Source organism: Capricornis sumatraensis, chromosome 2 (assembly GCF_032405125.1).
Source record: "Capricornis sumatraensis isolate serow.1 chromosome 2, serow.2, whole genome shotgun sequence".
Lineage (NCBI taxonomy): Eukaryota > Metazoa > Chordata > Mammalia > Artiodactyla > Bovidae > Capricornis > Capricornis sumatraensis.
The window spans coordinates 96,003,975-96,024,753 of record NC_091070.1 but is presented as its reverse complement, the minus strand read 5'-3'; the positions used below and the strand labels follow the sequence as shown (position 1 = coordinate 96,024,753).

The window sequence follows — 20,779 nt, the reverse complement described above, 5'->3', positions numbered from 1 at the left end:
TTGTGTTCGAACCTGTATAACTCCCACTGTAGCCCAGTAGGCTCCGTGGTCCATGGGACTCTCCAGGCAAGAACACTTCCCCTCTCCAGGGGATCTTCCTGAACCAGGGAACAAACCCGAGTCTCAGCACCTCCTGCACTGGCGGGATTCTTTAGACTATGGGAAGCCCCATATTCTAACATTACATACACTGTAATCTCTGTACAGTAAGATAAAGCATGACATTACTGACACTGATTTTCTCATAAATATGGAAAACTTAGGGTTCAGGTTCCCCCCAACACCCCAAGCTCATGTCAATCAAGAGTTCAAACATCTGCAAAAATATTTTTGTGAATTGCATTCTAGGTTCTAGTAAGCAAATAACTCAGGCGATCTAGGCTTCCAAGTAAGAGTTGCAAATATAGTTTGAAAAACTTGTAAAGTCCTATTTTTAAAGGTTGTGAGGGAAGAAAATAAAGTATACATATTTAGCTAACCTCAGATTTAATAAATTAATCAATTATTCAGATCAAAAAAGAATAAGTTGATGACACAATTCAAGCTCAAGTAGTTTTAATTAAGTAAACAGTCTATCATTTTGAAACCTTAGCAGCAAACATAATATACACACAGGTTAAACACATTCTTGCCATCTGTTAAATATAAATGCATATAGATAAATATATTTACATCCTTCAGTAAACTGTAAGAGCACAAAACTGGACAACAGATCTTCACCATATTCAACTTATTTGATCTGAAAATAATATACTTTCTAACTTTCAACAAATATACTGATTTCTTAATTCACCTTACAAAATAAATTTACACAATTCAACCTGTATTATTTCAGGGCTAAATACTAGTTGCATTAATTTATTAAACAGGGACATCATTTGTAAGGGGGCTTAGAAATTTGTTCTCAACTGGAAAATGAGAACTGAACATGATTTCATCACCTTAAACTGAATTGTTCCTTGGCATTCCCTAACGATAATGTATGGCAGATCATTAACCATAAAGTACACTCTGGGACTCAAAGGACTTTGTCTTTGACAAAATCATATCATTCTCATTATCTTTGAAAATGAACACTTAGATTTCTTGTACACACCTTAGATCCTGTTTGAAGATTCCATTCAATTTATTAGAATGTTTTATAAAAATGCTGCATCACAAATATAATACAGAATGAAGAAAAAGTTAAATCTTATTAAAGCAATTATCAGTTTAACAGCATCAGTAAAAAAAAAATAGTTTTATTCATGGCATAAAATCTAGCTATTTTCCAATTATTCTTTGAGCATTTTCAAGTTGGAAAATACATTATAAAAAACTGAGAGATGCTTCCAAGCTTACTCACTGTTTTTGACACTATAGAAATAAAAGAGAGATTAATACCACAGTTATAACCACTGGGACTCAAGAATCATTAAATGATAGGATTGGAAGCGTTCAATGACTCATTTGTCTAGAATTTATAAAATTACTTCTGTTTCCCAATAGAACAAACCAAAACCACGACTCTTCTCTAAAGCAGTTTTCCAGTGTGTCAACACCTCTGCTCTCTTGGCTAGATGTTTGCTAGAAATTAGCAGGAATAGCTATTATCTTCTGGTGAAGATGTAGAACCAAGCTGCTTCACTCTTCCTGGCAGCTGGGTTGCCCTCTACTGACCGACTAAGGTAATAAAGCCAGCAGGTCAATGCAAATCTGTTTCACAAGGTAACAGTTGACAGAAATGAAAATGAGAAAAGGCCTATCACTGCCACAAACAAATTGGACTCCCCTGAATATGCCCCCAAAGAATCTTTTAGTAAATTGACTTTTAGAGTGGAGGGGAAAAAAAAATCAGCAGAGTGCTAATTCTTCAAGTAAACAATTTCAGTTATTTTGAGAAGTAGTACAAAAGCAGCTTTATACCATCTTAGTCTCCTTTTCAATACCTTGAAGACACCTCTGAAGGAATAACTGTAGTAATCGGTATATACTAATATCAATCTTTTATGATGATTTTTGTATTAATACAAATCACATTTTTCTAAGTCCATCAAATCTGTGGATATTTTAAATCAACATGGGTCATAGTAGATACATGCTGAACAGATCACAACCACAAGTCTCTTGCCACAAGATGAAAACTTTTCAGAGCAGTTTTCTTTGTGAAGATTTCTTTTAGGTTAGCAAGATCTTTTCCGCTGTAGTTCATCCCCATGCTTGAGATTTGCAGTAATGCAGGACCAGTTTACCATCACTGCCAAAACACTACAAAAAGAAAAAAAAAATGCAATGAAAATTGAACTCAATTTCTGTTATCTTTAGATGAAACTAAGAAAGAATTGTTATGTGATAGTATCATAAATATCCTTGTACATGTACCTATAAAGGCTACTTCCTTCAACAGTTACAAGCTGCTGTTGGACGAATGCTAGTAATCATAAACGTCAAAGATGCTAAATAAAATAATTCTTACATAGTCTCCTTTTCAGTTTCCTGGAGGGAGATCTGGATCACCGATTATACGAACAACGTGGAGGATACTCCCTGCAGGTAAACAAGGGGATCTCTCTTTCTGGTCACATTTCAGTCATCTTCTATTCGTATTACTCATTCCTTACTTTTTCAATCACTGCGTCATTTATTGAGACACAACTATGTTCTAGGGGTTAAGAGACACAACAAAGTAATCTCTTTTTCTTGATAGACAATTATGAACTTGTCGCTGTTTAGTCGCTAAGTCATGTCAGACTTTTGTGACCCCCTGGAGCCCACCAAGCTCCTCTGTCCATGGGATTTTCCAGGCAAGTATACTGGAGTGGGTTGCCATTTCCTTCTCTTAAATGACGTGAATTAATGATCACACTATACACAGATGAGCATATTCCATGAAGACAATAAAGCAGGAATGTTTTACCTCATAGAGGGTCCCAACTTCCTGGTCTGGGGAGGGGGCAAAGGACTGATTCACGTAAATAAACTGCAAGAAAGAAGAACATTTATGGTGATTCATTTTTAAAGGTATTCAGATTAATCTGCATGTTTCTGGTTCCCAGTCAGCTACCTCAAATTCTTTGTCTTCAAAAGTGAACAGTGTCCCTAAACTCCTTCTTCCTAATTCTCATAAATTAGTAATTAATAAGATCTTTCGGAACAGTATTTTTTTCCCTTGGAGGACTAACAGAGTTTTTGTTTTCAGCTTTTTATAACTAAGAAACTTTTGTTTTCACCAATAGCTTTTACTTATTCAAGAAATTACATTTGTAAAAAATACCAATACTCTAATTTATTCATAATTAAAGAGAAAGTTTCTCTTAACAAAGTTTTACACACACAGCCCCAAATCAAAACATGTAATTGTGTGCTGTGCACTCAGCTGTGTCTGATTCTTTGGGACCCCATGGACTGCAGCCGCCAGGTTCCCCTGACCGTGCAATTTTTCACACAAGAATACTGGAGTGAGTTGCCATTTTCTACTCCAAAGGATCTTCCTGACCCAGGGCTCGAACCTGTGTATTTTGTCTCCTGCACTGGTAGGCGGATTCTTAACCACTGCACCATCTAAAGTCACTTGCGGCCAAATGACACAGAAAAAAAATGTAACAAAATTGAAACCTAATATCCTTTCAATCTGGTTCCTTAAAGGATTCACTGTTAAATGTTGCAGTCTAGTCTGTTTCTACTAAAACATTTTAGTATTTAAATTCCTGAAGATACTGAAGCAAAAGATCATAGTGTCTAAGTGACTTTTCATAATTTCCTTTTTAGAAAACAAAACACTGAAGCTTAACACAATTTTCCTTTGTCTATATTAAATTCTAAGACTAAAATTTCCTGGGTTTCACATATGAGCATATTCTATGAAGAAATATGAGAGAAATATGCTCATAGTATATGGCTTTAGAGAAAATTTGTGGTTTCAGTTTTATTGGGAAACAGAAATAATTTTACAAATTCCATACAAATGAGTCATCTAACTCTTTTCAATCCTATCATTTAATGATAGCTTGGGTCCCAGTGGTTTTAACTGTGGTATTCATCTTTTAGTCCTTAAATATATATATATGTATACACATACACACACACACACACAAATAGTTGGTTACTAGATACTATTTGGGATACCAGCTAGAAGAATAAATATCACATACATTTCTCCTTCAGACAATACAGAGTGCTAACAGTACTTCTTAAGTAAGGAAGAGAGGGCTTCCTGGGTAGCTCAGCTGGTTAAGATCTGCCTGCAATGAGACCCCAGCTTGATTTCTGGGTCAGGAATTTCCCTGGAGAAGGGATAGGCTACCCACTCCGGTATTCTTGGGCTTCCCTCGTGGCTCAAAAGGTAAAGAATCCAAGCACAATGGGTTTGACCTCTCGGTTGGGAATATCCCCTGGAGGAGGGCATGGCAACCCACTCCAGCGTTCTTGCCTGGAGAATCCCCATGGACATAGGAACCTGGCGGGCTACAGTCCTGGCAAAGAGTCAGACTCGACTGAGTGACTAAGTACAAGAAAGAGGAGGGGTTCTACTGAGATCCAGGTTTGAATTCTGGCTCTAAACCCAAGTAACTTTTTTCAAATTGTGTACTTGTTTGTAAATACGAAACTGACAGGACCTATACTTCTTGAAGCTGCTAGGAACAAAAAAATGAGATTGTACACATCAAGTATAAACACTTGGTAGATGTATTCAATAGACCAGTAATTACACTTATTTAACTATTTAAAATAATACATTCTTAAATATCAATTCACTATTAAGGCTGAGTAAAGTTCTAACATAATTTCAGAAATCAGTGTGCATTTTAACATAAATTTCCTATGATCGAGACATAATAATTTGTGTTTAGTTCCTGGCAGTTCAACTATGAGTGAACAGAGATTTTATTACTTTTTGGTACACTTTAAATTAGGAAAAGGACTCTGGGTGACAATTTAGTTTATTTCAGTAGACAAACTCTTAAGTGTCTATTATGTGCTAGGAAATGCCCAAGGTGTGGAACAAAAGTGAGGATTAACATGATTCCTACCTTCCATAAGCAAACATTCTCAGATAAGAATATATACTTGGGAAAGCTGCAACTGAGAAGGTGTGTGGCATTAGTTTAGCCTAGCCGTTTGGTTAGGAAAGACTTTCTCGAAGAAAAAAGAGGACCAAATTTGGACTTAACTAGGTAGAGAGAGTAATAATTAGGACTCTGTAGGCAAAAGCACCAAAAGATGTCGTGAGTGGCAAAGGGACAATACAGCAGATACAGTAGAGAACTGTAAGAAACCTACGTAACTCTGTAGCAGGAGTTAGCAACTGAAAGTGATTTTAATATAAAAAGCAATTAAACCAGTTTATATGGGTGATACATGGAGGTAAAATTTTCAAAATGCAATCTTTAACTAAATGCTAGAATGTGGGAGGATAAAATTTTAAAGACTAATGATTTAAGTCATGTCTCTTTAGTCGTTTTGGTTGTTATAACCTCTCGATTAGATTATGTAGGAAGAGTTCATGGAACGGCATACTATTGAGTTCTGGCACACTGCTAATAGTCGCTGCCTTAAAAGCCAGTTTTGCATTAACAGTTTATAAAATCCATTATCTCAACACTTTCTTTGTATCTCTGCTAGCCAAATTTGGAGGTAACTTAATATCCTAAGCCATGACATTTTCCCCCTAGATGTCCGAAGGATTTTTTTTTTTATTTCACATCTAGTCATCTTACTAGAATGTGTCTTGGTGATGGTTGCACTGGGTTGGTATTCTCAGGATCTTGGTAAGTTTTTTCAATATGTAGTTTCAAATCTTTTCAGAAGAAGTTTCTCTTGAATTATAGTTCTAAGTATTTGTCTTGTTCTTTTGCTTTGGTTTTCTTCTTCAGGGACTCCTGTTATCTGTATGTTTACTCTCCTTTGTTCTTACTCGGTATTTACTGTCTTCTCATTCTGTTCTTCCCTGTGGTGCACAGAGCTCTCTGGTTCTGGTGCGCACGCTCAGTAGTTGCATCACACAGCCATAGCTGCTCCATGGCAGGTAGGACCCTAGGTCCCCAGCCAGGGATCTGAACCATGTTTCCTGCATTGCAAGGCAGATTCTTAACTGCTGGACCACCCGGGAAGTCCCTCAAAATCTTTGAACATTTCATTCCACCTCTCCCCAAGACACATCGCAGAGCCTGAGCAACCCAACACTCCAGGCTGAAGTTGTTTTTTTAAGTTAAAAACAAATTTTTTTAATACAATTCTTAAGGGTTACTTTCTATTTACAGTTATTACAAAATATAGGCTACGTGCCCCGTGTTGTACAATACATCCCTTCATCCTATCTTGCATCCAACAGTCTTACATCCCACTTCTCCAGCCCTATAGTGTACCCTACTCCCAACACTGGAAACCATTAGTTCGTTCTCTGTATCTGTTAAGTCTCCTTCTTGTTTGTTATATTCACTGTTTTTAAAAGGTTTCCATGAACAGGTGATATCAAACAGTATTTGTCGTTCTCTGACTTATTTCACTTAGCATAATGCTTTTCAAGTCCATCCATGTTGCTGCAAATGGCAAATTTTCTTTCTTTCTAATGGCTCAGTAGCACTCTATTCAGGTATCTGTAAAGTTTCCTCAGACAATTTTGCCTTCTTTCTTTTTCTTTGGGATGGTTTTGTTTGCTGCCTATATGCAGGTCAGGAAGCAACAGTTAGAACTGGACAAGGAACAACAGGCTGGTTCCAAATAGGAAAAGGAGTACGTCAAGGCTGTATATTGTCACCCTGCTTATTTAACTTCTATGCAGAGGACATCATGAGAGACGCTGGGCTGGAAGAAACACAAGCTGGAATCAAGATTGCCGGGAGAAGTATCAATAACCTCAGATATGCAGATGACATCACCCTTATGGCAGAAAGTGAAGAGGAACTAAAAAGCCTCTTGATGAAAGTGAAAGAGGAGAGTTAAAAAGTTGGCTTAAAGCTCAACATTCAGAAAACAAAGATCATGGCATCCGGTCCCATTACTTCATGGCAAATAGATAGGGAAACAATGAATACACTGTCAGACTTTATTTTGGGGGGTTCCAAAATCACTGCAGATGGTGACTGCAGCCATGAAATTAAAAGATGCTTACTCCTTGGAAGGAAAGTTATGACCAACCTAGATAGCATATTCAAAAGCAGAGACATTACTTTGCCAACAAAGGTCCGTTTAGTCAAGGCTATGGTTTTTCCAGTAGTCATGTATGGATGTGAGAGTTGGACTGTGAAGAAAGCTGAGAGCCAAAGAACTGATGCTTTTGAACTGTGGTGTTGGAGAAGACTCTTGAGAGTCCCTTGGACTGCAAGGAGATCCAACCAGTCCATCCTAAAGGAGATCAGTCCTGGGTGTTCATTGGAAGGACTGATGTTGAAGCTGAGACTCCAATACTTTGGCCACCTCATGCGAAGAGTTGATTCATTGGAAAAGACTCTGATGCTGGGAGGGATTTGGGGTAACAGGAGAAGGGGATGACAGAGGATGAGATGGCTGGATGGCATCACCGACTCGATGGACTTGAGTTTGAGTGAACTCGGGAGTTGGTGATGGACAGGAATGCCTGGCGTGTTGTGATTTATGGGGTCGCAAAGAGTTGGACATGACTGAACTGAACTGAATACAATATTGTGGACCTCCGTCCATAGTTCTTCAGGCACTATTTACTAGATCTAATCCCCTGAATCTATTCATCACTTCCACTGTATATTCACAGGGGATTTAAGTCATACCTGGCTGGCATACTGGTTTTCCCTGCTTCCTTTAGGTTAAGCCTGAATTTTGCTAGGAGAAGCTGATGATCTGAGCTACAGTCACTTCAGGTCTTCTTTTTGCTGACTGTATACACCTTTTCCATGTTTGGCAAGGACTGATGCTGAAGCTCCAATACTTTGGCCACCTGATATGAACAGCTGACTCATCAGGCCCTGATGCTGGTAAAGAGTGAAGGCAGAAGAGGACAACAGAGGATGAGATGGTTGGATGGCATCACTGATGCAATGGACATGAACTTGGGAAAACTCAGGGAGACGGTGAGGGACAGAGAAGCCTGGATGTTGCAGTCCATGGGGTTGTGAAGAGTTGGACACAACTTGGCGACTGAACAAGTATTCCACTGTGCTGTGTGTGTGTGTATACATCTTCTATCCACTTATCTATTGATTGGTTGCTTGCGTATCTTGGCAGCATATCTGCTAGTAAGACACAGATCCTGCAGTTGTTGGGAATTTCTACCAACTTGAATCTTAGGGTTCACGAGGATACTGTCATCTGAGTTTTAAGTATACTGACTATGGGGATTTGGTTTTACTTTCTAGTTGACTGTTTTAGTGGGAATTCATGCCTTCTGACACTACTGCTATCTTCCCAGAATCCCCAGTATTACTTTTTCTTTTGACATTTATTTTGCTAAAATAATGTAGGGTCCAGATGGTGACTGCAGCCATGAAATTAGAAGACATTTACTCCTTTGAAGAAAAGCTATGACAAACCTACACAGCATATTAAAAAAGCAAGATATCACTTTGCCAACAAAGGTCCATATAGTCAAAGCTATAGTTTTTCCAGTAGTCATGAATGGATGTGAGAGTTGGACCATAAAGAAGGCTGAGAGCCAAAAGATTTGATGCTTTCAAACTGTGGTGTTGGAGAAGACGCTTGAGTCTCTTGGACTGCAAGGAGATCCAACCAGTCCACCCTAAAGGAAATCAACCCTGAATATTCACTGGAACAACTGATACTGAAGCTGAAGCTCCAATATTTTGGCCACTTGATGTGAACAGCCGACTTACTGGAAAAGATCCTGATGCTGGGAAAGACTGAGGGCAGCAAAATGGGGCAACAGTCAGTGGATGGTGCCACTGACTCAGTGGATATGAGTTTGAGCAAACTCCAAGAGATAGTGAGGGACAGGGAAGCCTGGCGTCCTGCAGTCCATGGGGTCGCAAATAGTAAGAGACAACAGCAACTGAACGACAGCAGCAGCTCCATGAAGCTAGAAGACGTTAGTTCTAGTTTAACCTAGACAAGTGATACAAAGATGACATTTATGCTTTCTATTGCTTAACAGGGAAGAGATAGTCATACTCACTACAGAAGCTTAAAACGGGACCTTATAAAATTGCTGGGGTTTTTTTGGTCCAAACGATTCACAGATGAAAATTTTACATGGTTCAACCAAATACACATTGACATCAACCAAGTCCTTTCAGGTTGCTGAATATAGGCAATACAAAATGCAACCAAGTCCTTTCAGATTGCTGAATATAGGCAATACAAACTGTCAAAATTCTAACATTAACATAGAACAAACCACTGTTTCGTCTTTTCTTCTACCTACAAATTTCTAAAAGTAATGCCTGAATTACTTGGTTCTCCTCTAGTTACCGCCAACTCTTCATGCTCTACCCTTAATAATCTCTTAAGTGTATGTCCTTATCCCCCTAACTATTCCATTTAGACTTGGCCTCTAGGCAAGGTCCTGTGTTCCTCAGGTTTTAGCTACCATATGCAAGCAGATGACACTATAATCTTCTTGCCCATCTCTGAAATTTAATCAAATTCTTTATGGCACTCTTTAGAAAACATGATTTTCTCATTCCAAGTAATCACAAATGGAGATGTTCACCTGTAAAACTCAAAAATCTCCAACACTTTCCCCTTGCAACTTCCTTTGGAGGAATCCCTGGCTTTATGCTATCCTTCTCTCAAGTAACTTGTAGTGATCAACCTATCTTGCACTTAACTTTTGTACTCATGACATGACACTTCCGTGAAAACCAATTACCACCAAAATCTTAGATCAGAGTAGTTTCTTCTTCTACATTGACCAAAAAGAGATAAATTCCAACAAACCTCACTTAATAATCACTTCATTCATTTTACCAGTTCTCATTCCTGTGTTCACAGCAACTATATCCCTTCCCAATCCATATACATAATTGTATTCAAAAAAGTTAATGATTCTTCAATTATCTATCCACCCATACATTATGTGTTAAAATGGACCAAGATTGTGATCTGAAAATAAAGGCATTTTATTGTGACAAAAAGTCAAATCCATGTAGACATTTAAGTTTCTGTGGTCAAATACCAAATTCAAAACCAGTGGCATTTAAAATTTTAATCCTAACAATCTGGCATGAAATGCTTAACATGTACCACAGTATGAAATGAATACAGCTGACCCTTAGAAACAAGGGGGTTGGGATGCCAACCCTCTGAGCAGTCAAAAACCTAGGTATAGAAGGCAGATTCAACCAACTGTTGGTTGTGCAGTGGTACACTATGTATTGTGGATTTCTGCAGTTCAAACTCATGTTGTTCAAGGGCCGTGTATAAGCAGATATCTGCAGTTCAAACTCATGAAGGAAGGAGTGTGCATCGCTTAGTTCTTCCACAGCGCAGGGCAAAGGAACACTGCTTACCTTGAGAAGAACGGGAAGAATGCAATATTGACACCAGAACAAACAGAACTCATAACTTTATGTACCAATATTCTAGGATAGATCTTTCTGCATGGGCATTCAGTGACTTTTTGAGGAAAACCAATACAGTAGGCTAAAAAAATTCATTTCATTTCAGGGTTCACCAGAGAATCCTTCAATAAAGCACAGAAATTCCACTAACAAAAGAAATAAAAGGACATTACTGAGATAACATATGTGGCTCCATATGTATTTCTATACAAAAGTTATTTATTGTCACCTAGGAACTATAGTTCCCCCTCTGAATCCATGGGCTCTGAATGCTCCCTCAGATTCACCCAATTGTCATGAAAAAACATTTGGAGAAAATAATTCCAGAAAGTTCCAAAAAAGCCAAACTTTAATTTGTTGGGTACTGGTAACTATTTACATAGTATAAGGTAGCATAAGGGATCTAAAAGTGATTTAAAGTATATGGGAGAATATGTGCAGATTATACGCAAATATGCCATTTTATATAAGGAACCTGAGCATCTACAGAAGATGGTCCTGGAATCAATCCCCCCACCTACCTCCCCCCGGATACTGAGAGATGCATGCTCTGTGAACTTCTGTAGGGAAATGACCACCATTGGTTTCATACCAACTGTTCTGAAGCCACAAGTTTAAGGAACTTTTTGATGAAGTCAATGAGTCCTTGGATGGTTCGGGTTCGCTCTACAGCCCATTTCTTTGTTTTCATTATAGGAGTGTCTCCCACAGCCTTTAGCAGAATGTCAACTGTAAAGGAAAAAAAGAAAAAAACAGTTGACCCTGGTCAAAACAGAATTCAGGGCATCAATGTCCATACAGTCGAAAATCCACCTATAACTTATGCATCCACAGATTCAACCTACAATGGATTATCTGTTATTCTGGAAGGTATTTATTGAAAACAATCTATGTATAAGTAGACTTGCTGCTCAGTTGCCAAGTCGTCTGACTCTTTGCAAGTCCATGGACCCACTAGACTCCTCTGTCCATGGGATTTTCCAGGCAAGGATACTAGAGTGGGTTGCCATATCCTCAACCAGAGATCTTTCCGACCCAGGGATTGAACCAGCATCTCCTGCATCAGCAGGCAGAGTCTTTACCACTGAGCCACACATGAAGATATAAACAGACCTGCTTAGTTCAAAGTCACACTGTTCAATGGTCAACTATACTGACCGATATGCTGACACGCCTACAGAGGATGCGATACAAAAGGCGTTAGAAAGCTTAAACCTTCAATCAATACACAGTTTATGTACTCATGATCCTGGAGGCATGCCTGAGATTAAAAATACAAGATATGAACAGATTCATTTAGAAGAATTTCACTTTCATTGAAACATTTATTTTTAATTACAAAAAGGTAAATCTAAATTTCCAAAAAGATATTTAGAGGGGATTGGTTAAATAAAAGCTGTGATAGAAGTTATATACTAAAGATAAAGAACACACACTCTGAGCTCCCTGAGTTCAAAGTCTTGGCTCTGCCACTTGCCAGGTATGTATACATGTATTTAGGTAAGCCCTTTAATCTCTCCATACTACAGTTTCTCCACTTGTAAAATGAGGATAATAGCAGAAACCTGGTAAGATTGTTATAAAGATTAAATGATTATGTATAGAGTGTTTATTTACAGCAGTATCATATAACTCACTCATTAAACCATAAGATAATTAAGCTGCCATTAAAGATAAATATTATAAAAGCATATTTCATAGTATGAAAAAGTTATCAAAAAGCATTACATATAAAAGAGCCTAATTACATATAAAACTGAATATGATTTCAATTTCACTAAAACCATCACAGGCACATATTCATGTTATTCTCCAAAATAGTATTTCTTAGTAGGAGTATTATAGGTGATTATTACCTGATATTACTTGTGCTTTTTGTAATTACCAAGTTTTCTACAATAAACTTTTTAATGAAGGAAAACAATATAAATTATTAAACAGAAAATATATCAACTAGGGCCAAAAAGGTTTCAGAGAAATCAAATGTTTCAGTAATTCAAAATAGAAAGATGCAACTAGAAAGACTATGAATTTGTCTCCAGAAGTTACTTCACTTAACAAAAAAATTAGAAGTTTTTTTTAACAATGAGGTGGAAGAATGGATTAGTTCTGACAAAATAGTGGAAATCACTGCTGCCAAACAGAAAAAAGAATGAAAAGAAATGAGGATAGTTTAAGAGACTTCTGGGACAACATTAAAGGTGTAATATTCACATTATACCCTAGAAGGGGAAGAGAGAGAGAGAGAGAGAGAGCGCACACGAGAGAGCCTGAGAAAATATCTGAAGAGATATTAGCTGAAAATTTCCCTAAACTAGGGAAGAAAACAGTCACCAAAGTCTAGGAAATGAAGAAACATCCATACAGGATTACTTCAGAGAAATATACAACAACATATTGTAATCAAAATGACGAAAATTGAAGATAAACAGAAAATACTTGTATGTATAAAACATACAAGGGAACTTTCATAAAGCTACTAGCTGATTTTTTAACAAAAACTTTTCAGGTCAGAAGGGAGTGGCATTATATACTTAAAGTGATGACAGAAAAACTTACAACCAAGAACACACTACCCAGCAAGGCTCTCATTCAGATATGATGAGGAAATAAAAAACTTTAAAGATTAAAAAAAAAAAAAAAGCTGGAAGAACTCAGCACCACCAGCGTTACAAAAAATGCTAAAGAAACTTTTATAGGTGGAAAAGAAAAGCCCTCAACTAGAAATAAGAAAATTATGACATAGACAAGCTAACTGGTAAAGGCAAACATACAATAAAGGCAGGAAATCATTTGTACACAAAGCTAGCAGGGAAATTTAAAGACAAAAATAGTAAAGTCATCTGTATCCATAATAGGCAGTTTAAACGATACACAAAACAGTAACTGTGAAAAGAGGAGAGTATAACTACAAAGTATCTAAAGTGCATTTAAAATCAAGAGATCAGCAACTTAAAACAAGTACCTATACATATAGGCTCCTACATAAACACCTCAAGGTAACTGCAAAACAGAAATCTATTAACAGACATTCATACAAAAAAAGAGGAATCCAAACTTAACACTAAAGATACTCATCAAATCACAAGAGCATGAACGAAGGCAAACAAAAAGACCTACAACGATGAACCCAAAATAATTAATAAAATGGCAATCACTTCAGGTCATTCGCTCAGTCGTGTCCGACTCTGCGACCCCATGAATTGCAGCATGCCAGGCCTCCCTGTTCATCACCAACTCCCAGAATTCACTCACTCTCCTTGCAGTCCAAGGGACACTCAAGAGTCCCAACACCACAGTTCAAAAGCATCAATTCTTTGGCTCTCAGCTTTCTTCACAGTCCAACTCTCACATCCATACATGACCACTGGAAAAACCATAGCCTTGACTAGATGGACCTTTGTTGGCAAAGTAATGTCTCTGCTTTTGAATATGCTATCTAGGTTGGTCATAACTTTCCTTCCAAGGAGTAAGCATCTTTTAATTTCATGGCAATAGGAACACAGATATCAATAACTACTTCAAAAGAAAATAGACTAAATGCTCCAACCAAATAAGACTGGCTAAACGGATACAAAAACAAAATCTGTATAGTTGCCAGGGAAACCCTTCAGATCTAAACATACATATAGACAGAAAGTGTGGAGAATGGAAAAAGGTATTCCACACAAATGGAAATCAAATGAAAGCCACAGTTGCAACAGTTGTATCAGACAATATACACTAAAGACTATTACAAGAGACAAAGACAGACACTACAAAATAATGAAAGGATCACTCCAAGAAGATATAACATAACAACTGTAAATATATATGCGCCCAACAGAGAAACACCTCAACACATAAGGCAAATGTTAACAGATATAAAAGGAGTAAATGAGAGTAACACAATAATAGTTGGCAACTTTTAACACCCCACTTACATTAAGGGACAGATTATCCAGACAGAAAAATCAATAAGGAAATATAGGTCTTAAATGACACATTAAACTGGATTGACTCAACTGATATTTATAAAGCATTCCATCCAAAAGCACGAGAATACACATTCTTCTCAAATTCACGGGGAACATTCTTTAGGATAGATCACATGCTGTGCCACAAAGCCAGCTTTGGTAAACTGAAGAAAACTGAATTCATATCAAGCATCTTTTCTGACCACAACAATACAAGGCTAGAAATCAACTACTTGAAAAAAACTGCAAAAAACACAAACACATGGAAGCTAAACAATCAATGCATCACTGAGGAAATCAAAGAGCAAACAAAAAATACCTAGAGACAAATGAAAACGAATGATGATTCAAAACCTATGAAACACAGCAAAAGCAGTTCTAAAAGGAAAGTTGACAGTGATACAGATTTACTTTGGGAACAAGAAAAATCTCAAACAACCTTACCTTAGATCTAAGGCAACTGGAGAAAGAACAACAAACAAAATCCAAAGTTAGTAGGAAGAAAGAAAAAATAAACACCAGAGCAGAAGTCAATGAAATAAAGACAAAGATCAAGTAAACTGAAAGCTGGTTCTTCGAAAAGATAAACAAACTTGATAAACCTTTAGTCAGACTCATCAAGAAAAAAAGGAAGAGGGCCCAAATCAATAAAATCAGAAACGAAAAAGAAGTTACAATAGACACCACAGAAATACAAAGGATCATAAGAGACTACTCTGAGCAACTATATGCCAACAAAATGGCCAACTGAGAAAAAATGGAAAAATTTTAAGAAAGGTACAATCTTCCAAGACTGAACCAGGAAGAAATAGAAAATATGAACAGATCAATCAATTACCCCTACTAAAACTGAATCAGGAATTCGAAAACTGCCAATAAACTAAAGTCCAGGACCAGACGGCTTCACAGGTGAATTCTACCAAATATTTACAAGATTTAATGCTTATTCTTCTGAAACTATTCCCAAAAATCACAGGGGAAAGAACACTTACTAACTTGTTCTATGAGGTCACCCTGTTGGAAAACCAGAAAAAGGTATCACAAAAACAGAAAATTACAGGCCAGTATCACTGGTAAACAGGGCTTCCCTTGTAGCTCAGTTGGTAAAGAATTTGCCTGCAGTGCAGGAGACCCGGGTTTGATCCCTGGGTTGGGACGGTCCCCTGGAGAAGGAACTGGCAACCCACTCCAGTATCCTTGCCTGGAAAATCTCATGGCCAGAGGAACCTGGTGGACTGCAGTCCATGGGGTCGCAAAGAGTCAGGCACGATTGAGCGACTAACATACATCACTGGTGAACACAGATGCAAAAATCCTCAACAAAATACTAACAGATTAATTCCAACAATACATTAAAAGGACCATACACCATGATCAAGTGGGTTTTATCCCAGGGGTATGATGAGTTTTCAGCATCTGCAAATCAATCAGTGATACTAAGCTAATAAAGCTCATCAATGAATTCCCTTAAGTTGCTGGATACAAAATTAGTGTACAGTAATCTGCTGTATTTCCACAGACTAACAACAAGATATCAGAAAGAGAAATTAGGGAAACAATCTCATTTACCATCGAATGAAAAACAATCAAATAGCTAGGAATTAATCTAAATAAGGAGGCAAAAACTGTAAGACACTGATGAAAGAAACCAAAGACAACACAAAAGAATGATAATGATCCACTGTGTTCTTGGATTGGATGAATCAGGATAGTTAAAATGACTACACCACCCAAGACAATCTGAAGTGAAGTGAAGTTGCTCAGTCGTATCCAACTCTTTGCTACCCCATGGACTGTAGCCTACCAGGCTCCATCCCTGGGATTTTCCAGGCAAGAATACCGGAGTGGGTTGCCCCTTCCTTCTCCAGGGGATCTTCCTGACCCAGGGATCAAACCCAGGTCTCCCGCATTGCAGGCAGATGCTTTACCCTCTGAGCCACCAGGGAAGCCCAAGACAATCTACAGATTCAATTTAATTCTTATCAAATTACCAATGGCATTTTTCACAGAACTAAAACAAGTTATTTTAACAACCTTGAGAAAGAACAGAGCTGGAGGAATCACACTCCTTGCTTTTAGACTATACTACAATGCTTCAGTCATCAAAACAATACAGTACTGACACAAAAACAGACACACAGATCAATAGAACAGGAGAGAAAGCCGAGAAATGAAACCACACACTTATGGTCAAGTAATCTACTACAAAGGAGGTGCCTTAAAAAACCAAAAATAGTTACCATAAAACTCTGCAATCCCACTCCTGGGCATGTATCTGGAGAACACCGTTAACACACCCAAATGTTCACAGCAGCACTATTAAAATAGCCAAGATATGGAAGAAACCTAAGTATTCATCAACAGATAAATGGGAAAAAAGATGTGGAGTATCACTCAGCAAAAAAATAGAACAAAATAATGCCACTTGCAGCAACATGAATGGATCTAGAGATCATATTAAGTCAGACAGAAAGATAATTATCATATGATACAACTTATATGTGGAATCTAAAAAAATGATACAAACGAACTTATTTACAAAATAGAAACAGAGTCACAAACAAAAAACAAATTTATAGTTACCAAAGGGGAGAGGTGAAAAAGGAAATGGCTACCCACTTCAGTGTTCTTGCCTAGAGAATCCCAGGGACAGAGCAGCAAAGGGGAGAGGAATATATTAGGAGTTTGGGATTAATATATACCGCTGCTGCTGCTGCTGCTGCTGCTGCTGCTAAGTCGCTTCAGTCGTGTCTGACTCTGTGCAACCCCATAGATGGCAACCTACCAGGCTCCCCCGTCCCTGGGATTCTCCAGGCAAGAACACTGGAGTGGGTTACCATTTCCTTCTCCAATGTATGAAAGTGAAAAGTGAAAGTGAAGTCACTCAGTCGTGTCTGACCCTCAGCGACCCCATGGACTGCAGCCTACCAGGCTCCTCCGTCCATGGGATTTTCCAGGCAAGAGTACTGGAGTACTAGATATAAAACAGGTGAACAGGACTATACTCGATTATCTTGTGATAATGTACAATGGAAAAAAATATGACAAAGAATCTATACATATATGTATAGCTGAATTGGGGCTTCCCAGGTGGTGCAGAAGTAAAGAATCCACATGGCAATGCAGGAGATAAGAGACTTGTGTTGGATCTGTGTGTCAGGAAGATCTCCTGGAGTAGGAAATAGCAACCCACTTCAATATTCTCACCTGGAAAATCCCATGGACAGAGAAGCCTGGTGGCCTACAGTCTATAGGGTTACAGGGTTGGACATGATTGAGCAATACACACACATGTAACTGAATCACTTTGCTGGACACTTGAAACTAACACAACACTGTAAATTAACTATGCGCATGCTTGCCAGGCTGATTCAGTCGTGTCTGACTCTCTGCAACCCTACACACCGTAGCCCTCCAGTCTCCTCTGTCCATGGGATTCTCCAGGCAAGAGTACTGGCGTGGGTTGCCAAGCCCTCCTCCAGGGGATCTTCCTGACCCAGGGATCAAACTCGAGTCTCTTAAGTTTCCTGCATTGGCAGGCAGGTTCTTTACCCAGAGCACCACCTGAGAAGCCCAAATTAACTATACTTCAATTTTAAAAAAATTAAAAATTAAATCAAAAGAAAGACTGAAAGCAGAAGTGTTCTGCTGCCCCCTAAAATCAACTCTATTCTATTACATCCTTCTTGTCCCATTCCTAGGTATTAAAAAAATTGGGTCACTATCAGGTTACTGAGATCAATTAATTCAAGTTTATCCCTGGAATGAAGCCATCTGGAACCCATAATGCACTGTTTATCTTTCTACTAAAGTTTATCTTCCTTCTTCCACTTGGTAATTCTAATCTCAGTTATCCAAGGAAAAAAGATGAACTGGGAGATAACTAAGGGGATTTCCATTAACTGATCTTCCACAGCCTGGTCCCTGTTCCCTAAATTCCCTGGGGCTATCAATCAGTCAACTGCAACTGCTCATTCCAAGAATGTGAAGCAGACAATAGTAAGCTGTATTACTGAAGAAGGCAAGGGCAAGAAGCTACAGAGGAAAAATATTTATAATTAAAGCTATATATTTAAAAAAATTATAAAAGGTAATTTGCTTGTAGTTCTCAACCATAGCTACACATAAGACTCAACTGGGAGAACATTTACAAGAATACAGATGCCTACATCAATTAAATCAGAGTCTTCTGGAAGTAGGGCCTTGGCACTGGTTGTTCAAAAGCTCCCTCAGATGATCCTAAAGGGCCGCAAGAACTAACAATCTGGGTCTGCTTCAATAAGCTCTAGATTAAACCAAATGTGGAATATATGAAATATTTAAGCTTTTTTCTATCATAAAGGTCCTCAAAAAAGGATGACAATTTCAGGGTAGAAATTCAATAGCTAGAAAGTAAGTGTGACATCAGAGAAGCTACCTCAAATATTCACAGGAGCCAGAAGATGAAAATTTGATTTTAAAAGGATGGTTAAAAATAATAAATTGAGCAGACCCAAGAAAACAGACCATATCTAGGTTGTGAGCAGTTACTTTTTAGCCACAGTTCTCACAGCGATCTCCAAGGTCAAGTACGTAGTAAACTGCTGACTGAGACTACTAGATATTAAGACAAACCCTTTCATAGTCTGTTTGGCTTACAGTAAACTGGAAGGGGAAAAAAGGGACCACCACTACTATATATAAAACAGATAACCAATAGGGACCTACTGTATAGCACCAGGCATGCTACTCAATACTCTGTAATCACCAACATGGAAAATGAATCTTAAAGAGTAGATATATGTATAACTGATTCATTTCACTGTACAGCTGAAACTAACACGACGACTCCAAAAAAATAAGAGGATCTGTAAAACTCAAGGGATTCATCTAGGGCGATTTTAGTGGTTATCTACAGAAATAATTACAAGGTTTTGTTCCTCTACTGGTGCATCAGCTGGAAATGACGGAAGAGACTTCCCTCAAATGTAGAGTCAGTCTGACTTAAAAGAGGGACAATGCTGGGACAGACAATTATACTCCACAAGCAGCAGAAAATGAAGCTGGATGAAAGGACTAGAGCTCAGTAAGCACAAAATGCCATACCTATACTTTAAGACTAGGGACAGAAAATGATTTCCTGCTTTTCTCATAGGCAACTCTACACAGAGCGCTCCACTTAGGAACTGCTGCATTTTACAAAGGAATTTCTGTATTTCACAATGGCGAACTAGTTCTCAAGCAATAAAGGGTTGAGGACAGCCAGTTCAAGCAATGAAATATTCCAAAATGGTGTTGCTTTTTTTCTTTTAAGGCGATGCTAATGTTTTCGGTTTTCCCTTAGCAGTGTTCAAAACCCGTTTTTTGGTCCAAGATGAGCTCACACGATTTGGTATAAAAACACCGGTGACCTAGTTGGAAGGTGTGGATTCCACTTCAGATCTGCTACAGACTATCCTTACCACCTAGATGGCTGGATGGCATCACCGACTCAACGGACATGAGTTTGAGCAGACTCCGGGAGATGGTGAAGGTCAGGGAAGCCTGCAGTCCATGGGATCGCACAGAGTCCGAAACGACTGAGCGACTGAACAACAATCCGTATCAGCTAAAGTCACTATTCAAATAATTAGATCTCGCATTAAGCACTCGGAGCTACCCAAGATCCCACAGTGCTCCCACCTTCACAGAGCTCGCAGTGTGGCTACTTCAAAGATTAGAGTACACGGTTTTAAAACCCAGCGCCACATCGCTAGGTAAAACACAGCTAAAACACAGCGCCTCTGGGGATAGCTTTTCTTTCGAAGCACTCAACTCAAACGTCTTGAAAGCCGAAAAGTATACTTCCTTTCTCCTGACTGGTCAAGAACCTCGTCTGGAACCGGCCCTACCCTACTTTTGCTTCTTATTAGCCGCCATCCGTTTTCGAACACAACCTCAACCTCCCGCCTCTGCCCAGAGAGACAGTGCTCTGAAAATTACTTTTTTTCTTGGTGTCACCGACAGGCTCCTCTGTTCCCGGAGAGACTGCAGCAGAAGAAGGGGGCTCCGGAGTGGCTGTTTCTGGGGAGACCTCGGTAGGCACTTCAGCTTCGGGAGCAGTTGAGGGAGGGAGCTGCAGCGCAGACTCTTGCTCCTCAGCCATCTTGCTTCGAGGGCAGGGAGGGCGGAAGCGGTGGCTCAGCGAGTGCAGTGGGCGGGCGTTGCGCCAAAGCGCATCTCTAGAGAGGCTCCGGGGTCGGGGCGGGGGAGAACCCAACCCAACCCTGACTCAGAATCGCAGGTTGGTCCTCTGCGTCGAATCTGTGTGGTCCCCAGACCGCTGACAGAGCAACTATTTCACTCTAGCAAGCTTCCGGAAAACGTCTCTGGGAG

The 20,779-nt window shown here is 38.8% G+C and overlaps 1 protein-coding gene across 3 annotated transcripts; it reads right to left on the bottom strand.

Annotated features, from left to right (window-relative positions):
• Nucleotides 1-558: 558 nt before the first annotated feature.
• Nucleotides 559-20,775, bottom strand: ATG12 (autophagy related 12). Of its 3 annotated transcripts, XM_068964959.1 has the most exons (5): nt 20,387-20,775; nt 11,062-11,198; nt 2,897-2,959; nt 2,456-2,526; nt 2,229-2,247 (listed from the first exon to the last, which is right to left on the bottom strand). In XM_068964959.1, the coding sequence occupies exons 1-4, from the start codon at nt 20,547-20,549 to the stop codon at nt 2,500-2,502; spliced, it is 390 nt and encodes a 129-aa protein (XP_068821060.1). In that variant the 5' UTR covers nt 20,550-20,775; the 3' UTR covers nt 2,229-2,247; nt 2,456-2,499. The 3 variants fall into 3 exon arrangements, with proteins under 3 accessions (XP_068821059.1, XP_068821061.1, XP_068821060.1); XM_068964958.1 differs by lacking the exon at nt 2,456-2,526 and having other exon boundaries at nt 559-2,247; XM_068964960.1 differs by lacking the exons at nt 2,456-2,526; nt 2,897-2,959 and having other exon boundaries at nt 559-2,247.
• Between the last annotated feature and the right edge of the window lie 4 nt (nt 20,776-20,779).